This window comes from Tauraco erythrolophus, chromosome 5 (genome assembly GCF_009769465.1).
Source record: "Tauraco erythrolophus isolate bTauEry1 chromosome 5, bTauEry1.pri, whole genome shotgun sequence".
In the NCBI taxonomy this organism is placed as follows: Eukaryota; Metazoa; Chordata; class Aves; order Musophagiformes; family Musophagidae; genus Tauraco; species Tauraco erythrolophus.
This window is the reverse complement of record NC_141469.1, coordinates 5,905,247-5,928,295: the sequence shown is the minus strand read 5'-3', so window position 1 is coordinate 5,928,295 and position 23,049 is coordinate 5,905,247. Positions and strand designations below refer to the sequence as shown.

Below are 23,049 nucleotides of genomic sequence, written 5' to 3'. Positions count from 1 at the left end.
ACTTCCGTATTTGTTCTTACTAATTATCATGAGTTAGCATTTCTAATTTATATGCCTCGGATATACAAAAAACTCCCACCTTTCTTATTCCTTACATGACAATATTTGCAAAACAAACAAAGGAAAAACTTCAGCTGAAAAGTTTTTTGTCAATCAGTCCTGCTATATAATGGCCTACTGCTGGAAAAGCATCCTGGCTTCCATACTGAGTTCCAAAGCAAACAGCTTTGGCACAAGCAGCTCTTAATCTTGAACCGGACATATTTATTTGTATGTCATTCCTACAAATCCTTTTCAGGTTTATAGCTACTGCACATCAATTCTGTCATCTGCATTCTGGAAACAAACTGGAAAGCTGGGCGTGAGCTAAGATACATGGAGCTTTTTCAGAGCACTTTGGAAGCCAAAATTATGGAAGACTTTTTCCACTTTTACTGTTCACTTCTTTGTTATGCTTGGCCTTCATCCTCTCCTGTCACCTTAAAAATCAAAACAGCATGTTCATTATTATTCATGGAAATTCATCGGATATGGAGAAAGTATCCCTTTTTTCCCCCAACTGTTCCATTTTTATTTCTTTTGGGAAAGACTATGCTATTCTTTGCTTGGGCAGCAATCTTTTGAACTGCTGCTTTGCCGTTGAAGTCACAGGAAGATGATCATTTGCATTGGCTACTGATTCCTATTTGTAGGCTAAATAACGCCGTGGCTGGCAACTCCGAGCAAAGCGTACAGTGCTGTTGCCATGTCCAGCTTCTCCCTCCTTCCATACGCTGGCTGACATACACTGGCCCAGCCTGGCCAGCTGTCCGCAGCAGAGACAGCTTCACCCAAGGGTCCCAGCACCTCGCGGCACGAAGTACAGGGACGCTGTATGCTTCTCAGCTAGCCCAGTATTTAATATTACATTTTTATAGTGCTTAGTACAGTATCTGTTCTTGACTGGGGCTTACTGGATGTTACTACAGTATAAATGCTTACTTCTATTAGTGCTACTCCTAATTACATGAAATGAGACGCTGTGTATTGCAGCTGACATAATTTCATTGACCATTACCTTGTTACTCTCCTATGAGACAGACAGAAAATCTTATCTTACTTTTTAAATACCAGTAATTAAATTATATATTTGTATTCATCCTTTTGTAAACAAGCTCACTCTGCCTCTCTACAGAAAAGATATTTCCCTGTGTTTGGACATTCTTGTTTTTCCTGTCTAGGTCACGTCTGATAATTCTGCAATTGCTTTTTGAGATGGGATGAGCAGTACTATGATCAATATTCCATATGAGACCATTCAAGGAATGACATTTCAGATATTTATAAATCTGCATTTTATAATTGTATGTTTTACAGTTCTGTTATACTTCTTAAGCATTCTAACATAGTGTTATTTTCCAAAAGTTTTGCCTAGCTTAGAAGCTTTTATTGCCGTTGTCTACTCTAGCCTCAAAACCTTCTCCTGAATGAAATGGTTAATTTAGAAATCTATGAGTTACATGGCAGGTTTATTTTCTCTTTTCTAACACACCACACTTTCCAGGTTTTGACACTAAACATCAGCTTCATTTATTGTCATGCTGTCTGTTCATGCAGTTTGCTTGGGAATTCTTTACTTCCCTGCTGAAAGACTTCTCTTTGCCTTGAACAGGAGCTTGACTCTTGCAGCATGTCTTGACTGGTTTGTACTTTATCTTCACACTTGCTCTTTGGTCACCATGCACATTTCTCCTGAGATTCCTTTGATGACAGAGTAATGTTCATGTAAATCCCCCCTTTCTGTGTGCGTCATATTACACACAAACTCTTAGAGCCAAAAGACACACATGTCCAAGCGAGTGTTATGCACAGATGTGACATGAAGACACAGAAGAGAAAACCTTTCCCCCAAGCTCATGAACATGCTCTTAGTCCTTTTGTTGTGAAATTCCTGCTGCTGCTGCTTCTCAGGCTGCGGAATCCCACCCCTCTGTAAGTCGAGCCTTTATAAGCACCGCAAAAAATTTGCTAAGGTGTGCAGGGATGTCTGCTCTAACTGAAGTGTGCTGCTTTGCCTCCACTGAAAGGGGTTTAAGAGTAGCAGAAAACATTTTATATTATATTTCTCAATTGATTACACAGAAGAATAGTTTTAAAGACTCTGTATACCCTTTTCCCCAGAAACATGCTCCTATTTGTTATTCATATCTTACCTTAAAAGATACTGCATGTGACGACACAGGAATCTATATATGTACATCATACTTTGTGCAAGGTCTTTTGTGAGCGCAGACTATAAACTATTATAACTGTGTGCACATGCATATCTTAGAATGGAACTACAATACATGAAAGTGATGCTCGGCATTAGCCAAAATTTCAGTTCTAGCTGCCTAATATTAGCAAAAGTAGGAGCTGTGAGTCTGGGGCATCTTCAAAGGTAGTCTGTGCCTATTAAATGTGTGAAACGGATGAAAAAGCCTCACTATAGGCACGAAGGACTGAAAAGCCAGGGCTTTATTCAACTCCTATCCAGGTTGAGGTCTACCAAAGATCATCTATTGACACCCAAGAGTGAAACAGTCCAAAGTGACATCCAATTTACCACTTTTTCGAAGCCGGCTGAAACAGGCCATACCTTGAAAAGAAAATAACTGTGAAGTGGAGGTTGGGGAGAGAAATCCCTTTGCCAGGCTGCAGGAGAACAATTTACTTTTTCATCGCTGTTCTTTTTTTCCCCAGCCCCGCGGGGACTGCCTGGGCCAACCGCTCCAGGTCAGCCTCGGCGCAGAAGAGCCGCCCGCGCCGGGCCGCGCACACAAACGCCTCCTTCTGCCGCCCTCCCGCCTGCCCTCTCCCGCCGCCGCCCCGGGCACCGCCAGCGCCGGGCCGGGGGCTCCCGCCGGTGCCCCCGCGGCGGAGCCAGGCGGGGCGGCGCGGGGCGGGGCCGGGGCGCGGCGGCCCCCCGGGGCGCTGCGGGGCCGCGGCGGAGGTGGAGCCCGGCTGTCCGCTGCGGGACAGGCGGCGGGGCCGGAGATGCGCTGAGGTGCCGCCGGCGCGGCGCTGGGGCCGGACGCCGGGCTTCCTGCCGCCCGCGCACCTGGGAGCGGGGCGAAGGCAGGGGGTGGGAGCCGGTCCCCACCCCCGCCGGGCCGCGGGCAGCGGCAGCAGGAGGGCCGGGACGGGGGGAGATCGACAACAGCAGCCGCCGCAGCGGCAGGAGGAGGCAGAGCGGCGGCGGGAGCGGCGGCGCGGAGCATGGAGCGCAGCTGCCCCCCCCCGCCGGAGCAGGAAGCGGTGGAAGCGTGGCTGGACGATCACGGCGACTTTACCCGCTCTTACTTTGTTAGGAAAGCTACAAGGTAAGACCGGAGCGGCGGCGGCTAGAGGCAGATCCTTTCTTCCCAGCAAAAGGTCGCTCTTCCATTTCCCTTAGCTGTCTCCAAGAAAATAAAAGGAAAAAGCGATCCCCTCCCCGCTGCCCCACCCTCGAAAGAGCAAAAACTGAAACCAACGAGCCGCAGCTCCGCTCGGCTGCCACCGAAGCGCACATGGCAGCCGCTGCTCCCCGCAGCGCCGCGGGCTTTGCGCTCTTCCCCCGGCCCGCGGCCGCCGTGCTGCGGGGAAGCGCCAGCCCGGCACCGCGCACCGAGCGCTCGCGGAGCCATGAAGCTGTCCCAGCCTCAGAGCTGCCTGCCCTGCGCTTTCATTCATTTATTTTGTGTTCCCCTTGGTTTAAAACAGACATAGTCAACTTCTCCTGAGGAGCAAGCAATGAATTTTTCCCTGCCCTGCGAACTAGATAGAAATATGTCGAAGCCTCAGATAACATCCAATCTCTTCGGGAGGGCGGGTTATGTCATGATTTAGTAATCTCAAAACAAAGCGCTGCTCTTGAAGAGTTCAGTCGCCCTGTGGGCTTGTCACCTTTTTGACATCTCGGCGGCCACCGGACGGAGAGGGCGATGGGTTAAGTGCCAAGGGAGCTGACGAGTCGTGAGCGGCCGCTAAAGCCGTACGTGGTGCATTCGAGGGCAGAGCTCCGCCCGAGGAGGGGGACGCGGGGGTCTGCCTGGTGAGGCGAGCACCTCAAGGTGCCGTAACCGGAGGGCAGACGCTGAGGGCAGCGGGCTCCTGCCGCTGGCGACGCTGCGCTGCACCCCGGGGCTGCGGGAGAGAGGGAGGGACGGAGGGAGGGAGAGGAGCGGGGGCGCAGCCCCGGGGGAAGGGCGACGAGCAGGGGCTCGCCGCCCCGGGGGGCGGGCGGCGGCAGAAAGCCCGGCGGCCGGCGGGGACGGCGGCGGAGCGCGGGGCTCGGCGGGGCGCTGGGCACCCCCGGCAGGGGGCGGCCTGCCCGGCAGGGGGCAGCGCGGGGCCGCGCGCGGGGCAGGCGGCGGCGAGCGCCGCGGGCCGGGGGCGGCTTCTCGGCGCTCGCCGTTCCTCCGTGCCGGTTCTTGACGAGACCCTCATGTGAAGACCTGAAGAGCTCGCCTGGGCTTTCCCCCCCCCGGCTTGACATGCTGCCTTTCGGAGATAAGACGAGGTATTTGCTCACCGCTGTCACACTTCGGCAGCGGGACTTCGAGTTGAAACCGAGTAAATTCGGCTATTTTTAGGAGTGGAGTCAGGTTTCCGTTTTGAATATTTTCCGATAAACAAAGCAGTGGGGATGCAGAGCACGGGCGATCTGCGGCTCCCACGGTATATCTTAGCGGAGAGCTCGGGTTAGTAAGTCCTGTGGTTCGTTCCTCGGCCGCGCCGTCTCCGCGGGCTCGCTCCGCTCCTGTTCCGAGCCGCTTGCACCATCTGCTCCCTGCTGCTGATTTACTTCTTTCCCAAGTCACTGAGCGGGGATGGATGCATTCTGAATGAGGTTTTGCTGCTGCTCCTCTCTGCATGGGATGGGGCGGTAAGAAGAGAAATCCCCATTAATAATTGACTCGCAGCAAGCTAGAAAGCTTCAGGGGTCACCTGCTTTCTTGTGACCATCTGTCATGTTAGTCCTCTTTCTTCTGCTGCTTAGGTTCATTTAACAGAAAATTAATAAAAATGCCTTTAAAAATGTCTTTTAAATGTTGAGTTTTTAAATAAGGCTGTGCATAGATGTAGGATGCTAGATGGAAGTAGTTAACCTTGCTGTTCTCCAGAACACTGGAGCATGGTGTGGAACTGAAGGGGAGCTTGTTTGCCCAGGAAACAGGGGGTTAGCAGCTTTGAGAAGTAGCGTTTTATTAGTTCAGCCTGTCACACTTCCTTTGGAAACTGGAAGTAGTATTGAACAAATAGGAATGCTAATTAATAGTAACCGCTGTGTCAGATTTGTTTTCCCCATGGAGAGGTTTGGTTAGGCTTTTTTTTTTTTTTTTTAATGCTGAGACAGTTTTGTGTTTGTGTGGGTCTGAAATAGGCAGTAATTCACAAAATACAATTCAGTCATGTCTCCGTGATGGCGATGCCTCTGCATTTAGAGAGGGTTTTGCAGAAAAACTGTTGACTTTGAGTTCTTGCTTGGCAACTAATCTGTGATGTTTTTGAAGTGATGGAAACAAATCCGTGATGTTTTTGAAGTGATGGAAACATTGCGTTTGTCTCAAAACTCTCTTCTCTGCTGTCTTGCATGGAATGTTTTTTTTTTTTTGTCCTTACTGTATAAGTAGAAAACTATAGCTATACACTAAGGAGCCCCTCTTTTATATGCAAGTTGGTATCTGAAAAGATGAATGATAAGTTACTTAACTGTATGTTGGTTCAAATTTTATTCACTAAAACGCTATCCTGTAAAGCAAAGTGGCTTGAAAGAACTGATGTACTTTGTAAAAAGGTTTAATGTTCTACATTGTAGTGTTATTTAGAGCTTGAAAAGAGAAAAACCCTAAAATTAATGCCATGCTTTGTTTTAGTTGAGTCTTTGTACAATAGCAATACATCAAACAAAGACTACGCTGTTAATGTTTTGTTACTTAGGATTATATTTACTTTGTCAAGTAAAGCAGCGTTCCTTGAACCAGTTTCAGCTGTTTTCTAATCTTAATTTACTGCTTCTTATTTTTTGTTTTGCTTCATAATATGCCAAAGTCCTCACAGGTCCTAAAAGCAACAGACTAAGAACTTAGTTAATTTGGTATCTTGTGGAGCACAGAGCCATATTCTGCTTCACGTTGTGAGGCACAATTGCTAATGGATAAAGATAGTTTCTCTGTTTCTCAAATATTTATACACAGGAATAGGAAAAGATCACCAGTTCAACAGTTTATTACAGAGAAATGATATTAATGAGCTTTGAATCAGAACCTAATGTAGAAATTTTATGATAGGTATTAAATAATTTATATATTTTTTTCCTTGCAATTAATTCCCATAGTGTTTTATACAGTAGTTCTTTTGGTAATTCCTGCCAAAAAAAAAAAAAAAGTTTTAATTAAGTGTCTAAATAATACTTATAATAAATGCTTTGGATGGTCTTATGCCTGCAGATTTGTTTTGTTGGGTTTTTTTTAAGTATGGGAGTCGCATCATCTCATCTAGTCATTGAATAGTTAGTTACCTCTTGTTCCATTTTGCATAGGTCAGTTTGATATTAGTATCTGTTTTCGTGGTTTAAATAAGAATTATATTTTCTGGCAAGTTTCTTTTTATTCACAATTACTTAATTAACTATTGTTTATAACGTGTCAACTGTTAGAGTCATGAGGCTCCCCAGTCCATATTCTGGATTCTTGGGGAGAAGGGCTGCAGGTCATCTACTTTACCAATTTGCACCTGCTTTCCTCCTCTCCCCTAAAATGTGTTGCAGGAGATAGGTGCGTACAAATGGCTTACACCTTGTATTTTGATCCTGCAATGCCTCGATGTTGATAGTGCCACAGGCAGGCCACACTGCTGCCCTCCTCAGTCTTTGATGGCTTGGTGGACTGACGTATTCCGCGATAAAGCTATGTGGAGTGACTTCCACCTGTACAGTGCAAGGTTGCAATCCTGCCAGCATGTAACCCAGGTGAATAGCTTTAAATTGCTCCCTCCTTCGAGTACGTGAATAAACTGAGATCCCATGAGTAGGAAGCTACAGAATCAGTTATTTATTGCTTCATTTTGTACCAGGGAGACAAGTAGTATAACAAGTAGTTATCCATGAAGCGTGGTGACAGTATGATCGAAGTGCAGCACAACAAAGGGGAAGCATGTCACCAGCACACTGGGTGACGAGATGAATTTGGTTCACTTGGTGATACAGTGGTTGACAAACTTCTGGCTGGAGTTTGTTACTACACACATATCGGTTCAAGAGTTTCTAAATGCTTAGCTCCTACTAAATTTAAGCTATTTATTTTACTCCTTTTTTTCAGCTCCTCTCGTTATTTTTCCCCTTTCAAAATTTTAGAATTGCCTATCATATTCTGGCTTCCTAGAAAGCAGAAATGTTTTGAAGGAAAATGATTTTTCTTTCAGATTGTATCTTATGTTTACCCATACTGTTGTTAAAGGCTCTTTGTAGCTCGTGCTACAAATGTAATTGTTCTACTAGACATTATAAAGGCATAACCTGCAGCCTTTTTTGTCGCGAAACTGTACTGCATTTACAGCTGAATTTGTTACCCCTTTTTGTCTTCCTGAAGTTGTATCTTTTTATGTTCCTTTAAAAAAAAAAATCGATGCACTGTCATGTCCAAACATCATACTTATTTTAACCCCCTATGGAATACTTCTCTATTTCTGACTTCCTGTTTGTCCCTACTCTTAAAAATACGGGAGTGATTCTCCCTTAGTGCTCTTCGTGATCAAAAGCAGCAGACTGCCAAAACAGCCAAAGTGAATCTCTTCTCAGTTAGAGGCAACTGCATTGTTCAGGCAGTTTTTGTCTGGCTTCCTGAATGTGTGGCATGATAGAAACAAATTATTAACCCAAGTCTTCTATGCCTTTCACTGGAAATAAGATTTTGGTTATAAATACATCTTGGCTTATTAGAAGAGTTGGGAAATATTTACAAATGAATTAAGGTGGTTTTGTATTTGGAAAAATAAATGTGCTTAACAGCATGGTACTTCATAGCGCTTCACTGAGGATTCCAGAAGTGGCGTTTACTGGGAAACTGTACTTTGCTGGAATTCAGAGATTGTACAACTTGAGTATATCAACTACATTTATTACTTCAAAAAAACTCAAGTATAGTTGGATTTTTGTTTTCTTGATGGCTGGTGGACAATGTAATGTCCTGCCTGCACTACTAAATTACTTAGCACATTTGCCTTCTAATCTCTGTGTTTAGAGGGCTTTTAAAAAATGTCTTTCATTTTGAGCAGGATATTTGACGTTTAATCTCATGAATATTATATCTCATATGCATTATGTCATTGTTTTGTTTGGTAATATATGTGTGCTTAATTTTTTCTAATTGAAAGGAAATTAATTTTTGGAGCAAGCATATGAAAATTCAGATTTTCAAAGATAGAGCTGTTGAAGATTTTCTGCATTGAAATGTGCTTTGGCCTGTGTTTTTTCTTGAAAAGATCTTACTGACATACAAAAAAAATAATAATCCTAAAAATATACAGGTATGAGCCATACTCATCCCTAACATGACCTTAGTAAGTAGGCAGTGGGGTTTAAACTTGTATGATTGAAGAACCCCTAACAATTTTTCAGTGGAGGCACAGAATGCTATGCAAGTAGTTCGAATTCATGGAAAGGGGACTTGCTTTTCTATGTTATCCTATGCGAAGCATTTACAAGAGCACTGCAGACCCACTGATCCTTTGGACCATGGCTTGAAAACCACAGGAAGTAGTGGTGTTTAATGCAGGGATCAGAATATTTTCTCCCACTTACTTGGTTTTATTAGGTGTTTACAGAGCTTTTCTGAGAATGAAGTCCACAAAAAAAAAAAAATCTATTTCTGTGAAATCTTGCAAAGTTTTCTCGTTGGTCTAATGATCTCTGCAGTTGCCCCACTTATAAATAATGTATCCATATCCTTATGCCTTTCTTTATAACTGCAAAGTATTAAGATCATCCCAAAGTATTTTAAACTCCTGATTCAAAAAGCACTCAGGAAGGTAAGGAATGCTACCCACATTCATGAAGTTGTAAATGTGATTAAGTATTTTTGGCATTTATTCTTGGAAATAAAGCTAGGTGTGTGCGGGAGTACTTTGGAAACAATGTCTAAACCAGCAATTACTGAAGAAACTGTCATTTGAGAAACAGTAAGAAATCACTTACTGGCAATTTACATCATTAATTCCCCAAAAGTTACAACCTGAACTCCTCCACAGAATCTTTGGTGTGAAGATAAACTAGTCGGCAGATAGTACTGAGCAGCTACAAGGAGAATGTGCTTTTACTACTTGCCGTTTGCCCTAGGTAATAAAGAAACAAATAGGTGTGCACAATAATTAAAATACAACTGGTAAACCTTAGAGGACAGGTAGAAAATAAGATGGAATGAACTACTTTAACAGTTAACATCTCTTTTTGCCTTCTTTTGTTTCAGGGTAACTTTATTATCATATTACAGTACTTTTGATAATGCCAATAGGCATTTCAAATCTCGTTTCCATTTTTTTGCTTTTACTTGGAAGACTTTAGAGAACAGGGAAGAAAAGTGGAGCTGAGGCATACATCGCCTCTGGGGGAGACAAGACAGTTAGATGCCTTTTATTTCTAAACGGTAGGAGTTCATGGAAGCTTTGCGTTGGGCATCTGTTGAAGAATCATCATGTGAGGAAGAAATTCATGTCTTTGTACAGGATTAGGACAAAGACTACATACATAAAATAAAAATACAAATCAGTCTAATTTTGAAGCTGAAGCGAGACTTCTATAGTGTGTAGACATTGTGCTAGCGCTCCGCACAAGGATAAAATTCATGCTACATCATCTATGATGTCTTCAGATCAAGTAAAGTACATCATAGCCTATGTTCATGCTTACTTGAATGCTGGATTAAAGCTGAATTGTGTGGGAATAAATAACTCAGATCAAGAATCACAAAGAAAGGAATTCTAGACAATACATTCTTCACTTGAACTACTATGCTATGACCTATTTTCGTTTTCACCATTAAAGAGGAAGCATTTTGGTTTTGTCATGAATAAACATAAATAATAAAATCAGAGAACACAAGCCTTTCTCTTCCTTACTGACAAAGAAACATACATAAGTTTACAGGGAATGTGCTCTCACTTATATGATTTACTTGAAGAAAGAAAAAAAAAAAAAAAAAAAAGGGCATTAAATACAAAAGGAGCTATTTACGAAGTGCCAGAAAAGAAGCCCTACTCAAATGGCCCTTGTGAGTAACTCGGTGATTGTAATTTCACATTAGGTCTGGCGCTGAAAATACAGCCACAAAATATATTTGCTTAGTAAAAGATATATATTTTCCCATTTATTTGTGCGTTATGGTGAACAGCACAGAGAGCCATCCCAAAGCCTCTGCACCACTTAAGTCTTACTTAACCCCTATTTTAGGAATTTAAGTGGAACAGAAGTGGTGCCTAAGACTTACGAGACATCTCCAGGCAGGTGTGAACTTAACTTTTAATCCGTTTTTCACTGAAGTCAGTGGCATTGTCCTGTTGCTTTCCACAGCAAAATCTTTAGGTACATAGTTTTTTGGGGTTTTTTTTGAGCTTGGATCAAGAAGTAAACATTTGGAGGAGAAATAAAGGTCATGTTTTAGCATTTGACCTTCAATCCCAGAGGATTTATTCTGTCTTTATAGTGTGAATAGAAAGTCCTTTCTATGGAGGAAAGCTTTCTTGTGAAAAGTTAAGCTTGCAGTTTGGTTGTTAAAGAGAATTTGAAAATAGCCAAGAACAGCCTGTTAGTCTTCCACTTTGAATACTTTTGCTTCTAATAAAGCAACCTCTGCCTCCTATTTTAAAAAATAATATGAGCATTCAGACCAGATTTACATTATTTCATAGTTCTAAAAAGTTGTTATTTCACTCTTTCATAAGCATGGTTTGAATCAAGAATTAAAGTTCTTAATTTAGATCTGTATTCAAACAGAAGTCAGTCAGGCCACTTAACATGTTTAAAGTTAAATGTATGCTTAAATATTTGACTGAGTTGTGTCAAAAAACTGGCACCGACTTTAAGTCATACTTCATCTTCAAAAGTTCTTTGCCTACCACTGTTAGAAATAGCATCTCTAGTGACTATAATTGGAAAGAGTTTAAGGGAAAACAACTATTGTCATTGTCAATTTACTTTTTTAGTTAATTTGAAAACATTCCTTTTACATTCAGTTTACTGTTTCCATCTAATGAGGCCTCATACAGTTTATTTAAATCTTTCCATGGCCAGAAAGGAGACAAAAACACTTAGAAAATGATTGTGAAATAGGAAGTACTGGAAAGAAAATGGGAAGGCAAGTATAATGTCCAAGTGACTTTGACTTTCAAACTCATCTGTTAAAACAGAATCATTTTTGGGCTGTTGCTAACGCTTTAAATTATTTCAATGTCTAAATTATGTCAAGATGAGGCAAAGAAAATTGAAGACATCTAGTGGTTATTTTAAGGAAAGCAATTGAGAAAATAGTTACGAAGCTTGGCTTGAAATATAATCTTGTTGATTTCAACACTAGCAGGATTAGGCCACAAGAATTCAGGTACTTCAAAGCTGGCATTCTCTAGTAGCACAAGTTTGCACTGAACCCTTCTCTTGAAGTGTGTTACTGGTAACTGCTGGTTTGAATGAAAAATTAGCAAAACAGTCCACACAACTACTGAAACATTACACATTGTATATATGAAAGGTTTATGAGCCACAGAGAAAATGAGGAATTATTTTTTGTTTCCCTGACAGCTACTCATCACTCAGTACTTTTATGGTACAGCAATTATTATGTATTCTTTGTGCAAGGTAAGTAAGATGCAGTGTACTATCATGGTTGCATCCCGGTATTACTTTTGTGCTCTGTTTTTGCACGTTTTTTCCAAAGATACGAAATACTTGCTGCATGGTCACATTGGTATGGCCTTACTTATGTAGTGTGGTTACATGTGCGAGCAAGACAATTATAATCTGGCTGTTACTCTTTGAACATCTTCACTGGGTTGTTTGGGTTTTTTTGAGAACAATGCTGTGGATTTTGAGGATAATCACAATGAAGCAGAGATGGGTACAATAAATTATTTAATATTTAATTATGTGTGAGTAGAATAGTAATTAGTGTAAGATCAGCATGGTTTCGTACATATGGCACAGGAAATAAAGCAAGGTTCTCTTCAGGTCTTGGACCTGAGATTGTCTTCAGGTCTACTTGTGGCCTTCTGCATGACCTGGTTCAAGCCATTGTCCCCTCCTTGTGCTCATGTTTTCTCACCCAGTGATTTTCTATTTTTGTTGCTTATTCATATTGAAAACTTCTTGCTTTAGGGATAAGTCTACTTTCTGTACAGTGTTTAACAAATCAGGGCCAAAATGTCTTAACTCTGCAGAAGTTGCTGAGTTCTCATATAATGCACAATGTGTACCTGTATACACGTGATAATAGAGGGGAGGATCACACAATCTTTTTTTTTCTTTAAATGTTTCACCTGCCATTGTATTTTCATCCCCTTATCATCCCTATCTCTTCAAGATTGCTTTCCAATTTTTTCATCTGTTGATGAGGTCACCAGCCAAACTCACCAGTCACTACTGTCATGCTCCTTTGAAATTGTGTTTTATAGAGGAAAGACTGGATTTGGCTGACAGAAGTGACTGATAAATGGTTACTTCATACTCAATTGTTCCTGTTTATGAACTCTGGGATAAATCATAGCCTTCTCAAGTGGAGGCTCATACTGCAGTAAAGGATGCATGCAGCTCATGAGGAATGGATGCTGATGCCTGTAACTCCTCAACACACAGTGGTTGCTGTGCTGGGATGGAGACACTGCATCGGTTTTAACTATCTGTGTAGATCACTACGGATCAGTACCTGCTCGTGTTTAATACAATCCTGCAACTTCTAAACTTTTAATTCTACAGCAAGGGTCTTGTGCTTACAATCAGCTCTTGACAACGCCAATGCTTACTGAAGACTATTCATGTGAAGAGAGTAGTCACAAGTGTTTGTTTTTTCCTGTAGTCCCTTAAAAATGACATCTTAATCATGTATAGCACTTGTTACTTTCCAGTAACCTTGTGTGTGGTTCAGTATGTGTCTGGTATTGGAGATCTGTTGAGCTAATTCTGTGCTGAGAAAGTAGTTATGTTAGTAATACTACTGTTCTTGCCATGCGTTGTGAAATAGGATTGAGTGTCAGCAAGCAAACGCATGTCAAGACTTTGTCTGATAGCTTTTAAATAGAGTTAGAATACACCAGTTAATGTGAAATGCCAGTTCTTCCACCCGTGTGCATGACTGTGCGAGTAAAAGGAGCTAAATAGTTTCCTTCTTAGAAGAGGCATTCAGTAAAGGTCAGTGAACACTGTTCTTACTCCAGCTGAATTTGAACAGCTTTCCTGTTGCCCAAATAAAAATGCCTAAATGGTTTGAAGTTGAAAACCGTGCTTTAAATAGTATAGTTAAGGATTTGTTGTTGTTAACCTACAGAGCTTTTTGACAATCACACGCTATGTTGGCAAGTTATTGGACCATCATCTAAGAGACATTAAAGGGGACAGGACTATGTTACTCATAATTATGCAGCTCCACATATAGTTCTGTTCAATGTCCAAGTGCTTCATAAATAGTGCAGATACCTAACAAGTAGTCAGTTCTTAATAAAGAAACATAATTACTTTCATGTGAAAGATTTTACGGTTACGTTCCACATCCCTCAATAACCTCCGTAAGATACAGAATTGAGTGCTTATTTTACATAGTGAAAAGGCAAGAAGGTAAAAACTAAATTATCTCATGGCCACACTTTCAGAACTGGCGTTAGAATTCAGAATACGTTGTTCTCACTGATTACTATTACTACACATTAAGGCCAGGGGACATCATTACACAACACTCCAGAATAAATAAAACGACACGTTTCAACTAATAAACTGAATTTCTGCTTTAGCTTTGGCTTTGTCCACAAGGGCACATGATTCTTTCTCTGCCTTGTGTCTTATATCAACACATCGACGTATGTAAATTCAGTGCAAAACTGAGCTAGGTGAAATGATAGCATTTTATATTCTCCTTTCCTCATGTGTAAATAAGCAGTGACTCAGATTGCTCTACAAATTGCTGTCACTCAGCAATAGTAGAGGTTCACCACGCCTGTGCATTTTCAAACGTGCCTAGACAAAGTACACGGCTTCCCGTGCCTCATCACTTGCTAGTTTAAGAACGCTCTCCATCTGATACATATGAGGTTATTACAGTTACTTTTAAATCTTATTTTACATTACTGCCAGTCCTTGATGTTCAAAAATCAAGTCAGCACACACAATCATGAAACTGAGTCAAGTCACAAGCTTTCTTTTAAAACTATTGATTATTCTCTATCTACCTTCCTGTGTCTGAGGCTTTGAATGTAGCTGGCTCACGTGTTCAGGTTCTTTTCTGCAGCCTCAGTGCTAGATGCTACATTTTGTTCAGAAAAAGCTAAAATTTCCAGGTAATTTCTTTTTTTGAGCAGATTAGACTAAACCAAAAAGAACCCACGTACAACATAACACATACGATGACAAGAGTTATCAGCACTGATTTTAGAGGTTGTACTGTGTTTACTTGCAAATTTTTGCATGTTAAGGTTTTGATTTTTCTTAAAGATACTTCTGGTCATTTTCATCACAAATTTTTATTCTGTTTTCTTATTCAGTTTAATAAATGAAAATTCCACGTTATAAAATGCTAGCTTCTTATTTTGAAACAGCTTTTGCAAATGTGATATTGCCCTATGCAAATTATATTATGCATTATTATACATGGTCATGCCTCCCACCTTTAATACTTATCCTGTTTAAGGACTATAAAGAAATCTTGTTAAAGTCAAAGTTCTAATAATATATTAATTGTTCTTTATGCTTCTTCACTGCAAGAAACATTTGGATGAGGTAACTCCACAAAAAACACATATCACTGCTGTAACAAGGAAGGATCAGTGGTAGTTTTTATTAATATACTTAAAAAGCAGAACTTACTTCCTTTAAAAATAAGTAGCAAAGCAATGAACCAAAACTCTTTCAGAACAGCAATGGAATTTCATTGTGTTCTCTGGTATCATGTTTCCAGTAATTAGACTAGCTTCAGATTGCTGAGAAATTTATAATAGATGTTTATTGAGGTATATTATTGTTACAGCAAGCACTGTTCTGGGAGCTTTATGGAAAATGTAAAAACATGGGATGAAATCCTGGCTCTGTGGAACTCAGAGGCAAAACTCCCACCACCTTAATTGTGCCCAACTTTTCATTCAGTGGTTTTGGACTCTCATCGTCAGAAGATTCACAAATGCCCTATGTGACCATGCTGACCATTCAGCCTTGAAGATCACTGGGGCTATAAATGTTACTAACCATGTACGTAAGGTTTTGCATGATCAGATCCACAGTACACAGACAGAAGCCAAAAAGCTTCTATCAATGTAGCCAAAAGCCTATCATCCATTTATTTGGAGTTGCTCTAGTGTAGATAAGAGAAGAATTTGGTTTTACAGTGCTACATTGAGTGACATTTACCTCAGTCAGACACAGTTTTTTGAGGGGAAAAAAGTTACCAGGTAGCTTGCAGTGAAGTGGAATGAGTACAGTAGCATAATGACTTTCTTTTGCCCAGGTGCTCCCTTTACACTCATGCTATTTCCTAAATCAATTCAATTTTTCATAGCAAGCTTGCTTGCAGTTGAGCTCTCCAAATGATATGTGATTCCAAAATGTGAAAAACTCTTTCAAACCTTCTTAACAGAAGACAAACAAGTTTCCTGCTGTGGATTTCTTGCTAATAAAAATAATATTGGTGGACTTTAGATTTTAATTAATTACTTTACTTTGAATTAATGGTTAATTGCACTTGCATATTGCATTCTACAACTTAGATGAAGCTGTTCTGTAAGGAAAAAATGGCTGTGTACCGTTAACATGCACCGATGCATGTAACCGATCAGCGGCTGACTAACCTGACTAATTTCCATGGTTTCATTCAGCTTCTCTCTCGAAATTCCTGTGGTCTGCTGAGCAAATAAAAAATATCCCAAATTTAAAACATGACCACCATGAAAGGTTTCCAAAAGATCAGACTTTTTAATAGGATTTTTGCTGTTCATAGGCCCATACGTTATGTAATTCCAAAAAGAACATTTCTTCTGAGAGTAGAAAATGTGCTATGAGGAATCCTTAATGATGAGTAAAGGAAATAAAAAGCCCTCCATTAAAAAAAAAACAAACCCAAAAAACAAACAACAGATTTTGGACAAGAAAATATTATAGTGATAAGAAAACACATACTCATGTTATTGATGATATGTGTGCTTATGGATATTTCAAGATATGCTGTATTTAGTGAGGACATTATTAGGGTTGGCATTCTAGTGCTTCATTAATTTGAGAAACATCGTTAAATACCAGGGATCTGTGACATTTTTTAATTAATAGTAAAGGCTTTAGAAATGCAATTCAGTATTTTGGGTTGAGTTAAGCAATGAGTTTCATCTGCAAGGAAAGGAAATAGGAAAGATACATTAAAACAGCCTGTCTTTTCATTATTTTGAAGGGGGTTGAATTAGAAATATTCATGTTTCTTTCTGACAGTTTTTAAGCAAAACCTGTGTGCTTTGAGTCAAACCAGCATCTTTCATTGTCTCTGAGATAGCAGGGGAAGTTAACTTAGAAATAGTGTGTAGGAGACATAAAAATAGGAGGGGCTGCAGGTGATTTGACAGAGAGAATTAAAGTTCAAAATTATGTTTTTAAAAGTTAGAAATGGTCTAGAAAACCAGAATTAAACAGAAAGTTTTGTCTTCATATGAATATATATGCATCTTATACAGAAATCCAAATCTTCAGAATGGGAAGGACCAGAACTTTTCAGAATGAAATTACAGTGTAAGCTTCTGATCTTCTGCATTCTGAACGCCACAGCGTAAGCAGTCTTCCTCTGCCCTGTTCAGGTATTTCCTTTAGGCAGAAATAGCTGCCTTTTTGTGGGGCATAAAAGATTTCTGCTAATGTAGGCTAAGTGTCGTATAAAACTGAGGAATATTGACACAGAGGAGCACGACAGGTACACTCGTATCGGCTGTATGAAAAGGTTTAAAGTTTTCCTCTTTGCAGCGTCCTCTTCAATATGTATTAGTTCCTGAGGATTTTTAACTTACATCACTCACTGTATTTTTATTTTTGTTTTACAGAGAAATGGTTAATGCATGGTTTGCTGAGAGAGTTCATACCATCCCAGTCTGCAAGGAGGGAACCAAGTCCCAAAGTGAATCCTGTGCTTGTCACCAGCCTGCCTGTGCAGAGGCCACCAACTCTGGGACACCAGCAAGGAAGATCTCTGCTTCTGAATTTGACAGACCCTTAAGGCCTATTTTTGTCAAGGACTCCGTAGGAGCAGTGAGCTTCCTCTCTGGCTCTGAAAAGAAGGAACAGATGCCTCTGCAATCTCCAAGGATTGAGACCAGTGCAGGGGATCAGTGCTCAAGACTATTAGAACTTGTGAAAGATATTTCTAGTCACTTAGATGTCACAGCACTTTGCCATAAAATTTTCCTACATATCCATGAGCTTATAGCAGCCGATCGCTATTCCCTGTTCCTGGTCTGTGAGGATAGCTCTAATGAGAAGTTTCTTGTAAGCAGGCTGTTTGACGTGGCAGAAGGCTCCACCCTGGAAGAAGCTTCCAACAACTGCATTCGCCTGGAGTGGAACAAGGGCATTGTGGGTCATGTAGCAGCTATAGGGCAGCCTCTGAACATCAAGAATGCGTATGAGGTAAACCAAGAAAATGTTATCTTGAACAATTCTTGAAAAAACAAAAAGCCGTATTATCAGCTGTTCTAATGTTACCATTTTAATATGTGTATTTGGAGCTGTATGGACTTAAACCACTCAAGATGCCAAACCTGACACCCTGTTTTTGGTTGTAATATATATATTGTATATACATGCATGTCCAGAAACATATAGCTATGACTAATGCTAGCGGAATACTAACATCAAAATAAATTATGTAAGTTTGCCATTAGCAGTCAGATATCAGCCCCATCTTAACCAGCTATTAAGTGTGCACACCAGTATTTGCATTTCTAGCTTTGGACACTTCAATGTTTACAATTCTGCTTGAATAAAGACGTAAGATACTTCTGCATCAAAATGAATGAATGAATGAATGAATGAATGAATGAATCCTGATTTTGTGCTTTGAATTTAGGGATGATGGAAATTTTCATGAATTACTTAACTAATTAATTAACTAGTTAATTAACTAATTAATAAAGGCCTACAGAGCTGAAAATTACCACTTCTGATTGATCATCTCTCAGTTAATCTGAGCATTTTTACAGAATTAGGTAATATTACCAAGTAGATTTTTTCAGAAGCAAAAAAGAGCAGTATGATTTCATATTTCATATGATTTCATATGGTTTCATTTTCAATAAACACTTGTTTGCTGCCTCAGAAACTGTCTAAACATTTGCTAAGTACATGTTTCCAGCAGCACATCATCTGTCCTTATAGTTTAAAAGTTCATTCTTGAATTGGGTCCAACATGTTCAACTTGAAATCAATTACTAGAGAAAGAACAAAGCAGCCTTTAAAAACAGGCTGATTCATTTTAGTAAGATTTTAAAAAATCAGAGTTCTATAACAGTATTCAGCTGAAAAAATCAAAGAAGCAGTCTCTAGTAAAAGCAAAAACACTAACCACATTCATGAAACTTTGTTCCTCTGCGGCCATATGTCTTTCAGTATATTTCTGTAATTTCTTCTCGATGATAAAAGCTATACTAGGGATGGTTATTCCATGTATGCATTTATTTTAATGATGATCTAGGCTCAAGAAAGGCTTCTCTTAGGGTTTGGGGTTTTTTTGTTCTTTCTGGCAGTTGTATTTATCTATAGACACTGATGTTCCACATAAATACTTTTTTTGTTGTTTTAACGCACTGATACTAACAACACTGATACTAACAACTTTATATAATTATTAGCTAGTGATGGAACTTTTGTTATCCTGGGTAACGGTTAAGTCAAATATTGTACTTTTCTTAACCTTTAAACCAGGGAAGAAAAAGAACTGGTCCTTAGGCAAGTAGCCAAATAATTGTATTTTTTCTCTTGTATCAGGATCCGAGATTCAATGCAGAAGTTGACCAGATCACAGGGTATAAGACTCAGAGTATCCTCTGTATGCCAATAAAGAATCACAGGGAAGAGGTAAGTAGCGGTATTAGGATCGCTTCATGTAATACAGTTTCCAGCTATGCTAATGCTTTAAACTTTTATTAGCTGGCAGTCATTATCTTAGAATATAAAACCATCTCTTTTTTAAAAAGACTGCTTATGTTTGCTTGGACTTTAGTTTTATCTTATCTAGTTCAGTAATGTAAGCCAAAGGGAATTGTCAAGATTTTAATCCCAGACGCAGAAGAAGGACATATGTATTTAACCCTAGAAGTGCTGTGCCTGCTTCCTGTACCACGTATCTGTCAACATTAAAGTTCTCTGCACACTTATTGGTCTATCTCAGTGCACGCTCGGATTATAAGTAAGAATACTGTGTTTTACCTTAGCTTGTACTTACTTCATTATTTTCTTTAGAGGACACAAATTGGGTTTTGTCATTGTCTAAAAGGCTGGTTTTTACATTTTATTAACTCAGCTCATAACAAATTAAGGAACATACTTTAAGAGCTTAACATCAGGCATTTAAAAACACATGGTGTCGTTGTGATGCGGAAAAGTCATCCACAAGCCATATAATGTAAATCACTCCTAATTTAAAACAATGTGAATCTGCTCGTTGAACTCTTGTACATATTTCCTGTCCATGCTACTTCTCACAGAAGTTCTCTCTTCCTGTCTGATTCTATTGCAGTAGGGAGAATTCTTACTATGGACTAACGATGTCTTCTTGCACTGAGTAGTTGAAGAGTGAATTCAGTTAAAGTCAATGAAAGCCAATGAATTGAAAAAAGTGAGGTCTACTGTTTTACTTAGGGAATAAATAAAGTAAGTTTTGGGGTTTTTGATCCTGAATGTAGTAGCCTTCAGCCACATCACCAGTTCTTAGAATACTCACAAAGTGTAAGGCTCTCTATAGAGCGTGTCACAGCTTTAAGATGGAGATTTTCTCTCCTGTAATTCCTTTATTTTTCAGAGTATTTATGGTTTCCTTCCAGAAAGCTCAAACTCCAAAAAGAAATGCTGCCAAGATTGGTTTGAAGACATCATACCTTCTTTTTCTTGCTCTTATATCTTTTACTCCTCTTATGGAATGTGTCACCTTGATTCTTACTGCACTAAACCTTTTCTTCATTAAATAATTTGATTAAACTCTTGATTTAACTTGTTTGTCGAATCTTGGTCTAGCTGCCTCAGATGATCATCCAGGATTTCCTTTTTCGCTTACTGCTAATTGTAGTTGAAAATATTTTTTTCAGTTCTTCCAAGGACAGCACTTGATCCTCTCCTACTCCCACTCCTGCTTAAAAGTTTTCCCCTTTCTACCCAGCAGCAGCCACTGCTGGCCCTGGGCCAGCTGATGAGCAAAGCAGATGTTGTGTGAAGAGCTGTCAGGAACCAGTGGTCCATGTCAGGCTAATGTGAAGCTTTAAATTTCACCCAAGCCATCCCATTTTCTTTTTGCTGAATGGAAAAAATGCTATGCTCTATGTAATTTGGATCAGAAATGAATTACAAAATCTTGCTGGCCAGGGAGCATGAAAGTGCTTGCTTCTCACCAGGTCCTGACAGTAGGTGAGGGAAGGAATGGGAGCTGTAGTCTGTTGGTCCAATACTCCATGACTTGCAGGCTGAATAAACCTGCAATTGGCCGTATCTTCGGCTAGCTTTCTACTCCTAAGTGCATCAGCAAGTGGAAATGAAGCAGGAATTTGTTTATTTTGAAAGGTTCAGCCAACCTGAAGTTTGAGGAGAGTGTTAAACGCTCTACTCATATGCAATAATTTAAAGGGACTAAAGTATAAGATTTCTTGTAGGAAAGGATGGCACTTTTAAATTTTTTCTGATTTTAAAGTCTCTACCAGAAGCTTTTTCTCCCTCTTAAATGTTTGTGGACAGATGTTGGAGTCAGTGAATCAGTCCTTAATTTGCCATTTGCATTCTGCTGTTTTTTCTGTTTAAAAAACCCTCAAACAACAAAACCAGAATACTAGCTCCTCCCTGTGAAATGAAATGAAATAAACTACAATAAACTACAATAAAATAAAATAAAATTAAAAAATCCCCAAAGCCCCTCTAGTAATATTGAGGCTAGTGAATGCTGCCTTAGCCCAGGATGTCAGCAACCATAGTAAAAAGACAATTCTGGAAGACATCCAAAAATAAACACTGAGAAAGAGAAGCAACTGGGGTTTTCTGATTGTTTGTTTAGTATTAGTACTATTTTTTAAAAACAAAAGAGTCAGTAATTGAGAGGAAGAAAATCTCATGCTGATTATTAAATCCTCTGGGCCTGCTGAAGTATGGAGATTTTTCCAGTAGATGTTTTTCACATTTGCCTGTATTTCCATGAAGCATGGGAGAAACCAGAGTCTCACTTAAAAATAACAGCTAGTAAGAAATTCCATAGATGAAAAGAAGAAACAGTTTGATTCACAGAAGACCTCATGGAAAGGACCCAGAAACTAGCAATAATAATAAAAAAAAGCAGTGCAACCTGAGGACTTTACCTCTGAACAGATGCTCATGAACAATGGAATTAAATTCACTTAAGAGTAAAAGAACTTTTCTCAATCCCCTACTGGACCTATTCTTGCTGACAGAAATGCCACAGAAATGTTGCATTTCAGATGCAGAAAATTCTGCTGATTATATCCTTAAAGATCAGATCATAGAGGCTTGCATAGTGCTAGCTTTATAAAGAGTTCTTTTTCCTCTGAAAAATTACAAATATAAATTGAGCTTTCCATCTGACTTCGGGGACTTCGAACAAAGTTCTGGTATCTGTAAACCCCTGCTGCACAATCCCCAGTAACTCAACAGAATTTCTTTTCATCCCATCATATGACAGAAGTATTGCCACATGATGGATTCTGGCGTGCAAGAACGTATCATTTGCTGGTCTCACTATTGAAGAAAACGAGGAAGAAAGGGTAATCTGAATTGTATTCTGCTTAGAAAGCAAACCAAAATGGTTCTAAGTCAAATCATTTAATCACCTATTCCTGTATTTAAATTTGTCATAAGGCGAATGTGAAGCCATAGCAAAGACTGCATTTTGATCCTGAAGGATCTTCTTTTCTTCTGTAAGAGCAGATAACTCTGCACAGTTATCTAGATGTCAGTATGTAAGACTTGCTACTTGGGTTATTGACCTGTATTGGAGAACACAGTAAAACCTTCAAAACAGACAGAATTTTTATCCTCAGTAGTACAAAAGCCACAATGATAAGGTAGTATTAGCCAGCTTGTACCACAGAGTTACCATGGTTTTTCTTTTGCAAGAGGAAACTGGTATTGCTGGCCACAGGCTTTAGCTGTAGCTGTTAATGCCAACCATTTCAGTGCTACAGTGCTTATACAGAAATCAGGGATTTACCACTACTGGCAGAAGACCTAAGGTTGTGGTAGTTCAGCATTGTGGATCTCAAAAAGCAGATTTTATTTAATTCCTGGAGTGTCCTTAAACCTTAAATTTTTCTGAAGCTTCAAATGGTACTGATTTGCCTTCTAGAGCTCCTGTAATAAAGTCAGTAAATGCAGTGGCACTGTCTTCTGATTTTGTTTGGTCTTGGATTCAGATATCCAGATAAAGGACTACATCAGTTGTTGCAAGTAATTACCACCTCGAATTTCTCCATCTGGTTTTGTAGACATTTGTAAACAAACAGTAATTTTGACAAAATTTGATGAAACTCAATAGAGGACGGAAGTCTTTAGCTTAAACCAGCTCGCGGAGTTATCCCGAACTGATACAAGACTCAGTACAGCTCTCTGACTGCTTTGGAATA

General features: G+C 39.8%; 1 protein-coding gene across 1 annotated transcript in view; it reads left to right on the top strand.

Moving 5' to 3' along the window:
- The first annotated feature begins 3,237 nt into the window (after nt 1-3,237).
- Nucleotides 3,238-23,049, top strand: part of PDE5A (phosphodiesterase 5A) — a 62,127-nt gene continuing 42,315 nt past the window's right edge. The window contains exons 1-3 of the mRNA XM_086612075.1: nt 3,238-3,341; nt 17,263-17,845; nt 19,202-19,291. Of these exons, the coding sequence (XP_086468201.1) occupies nt 3,238-3,341; nt 17,263-17,845; nt 19,202-19,291 (777 nt within the window). The remainder of the gene's footprint in view (nt 3,342-17,262; nt 17,846-19,201; nt 19,292-23,049) is intronic.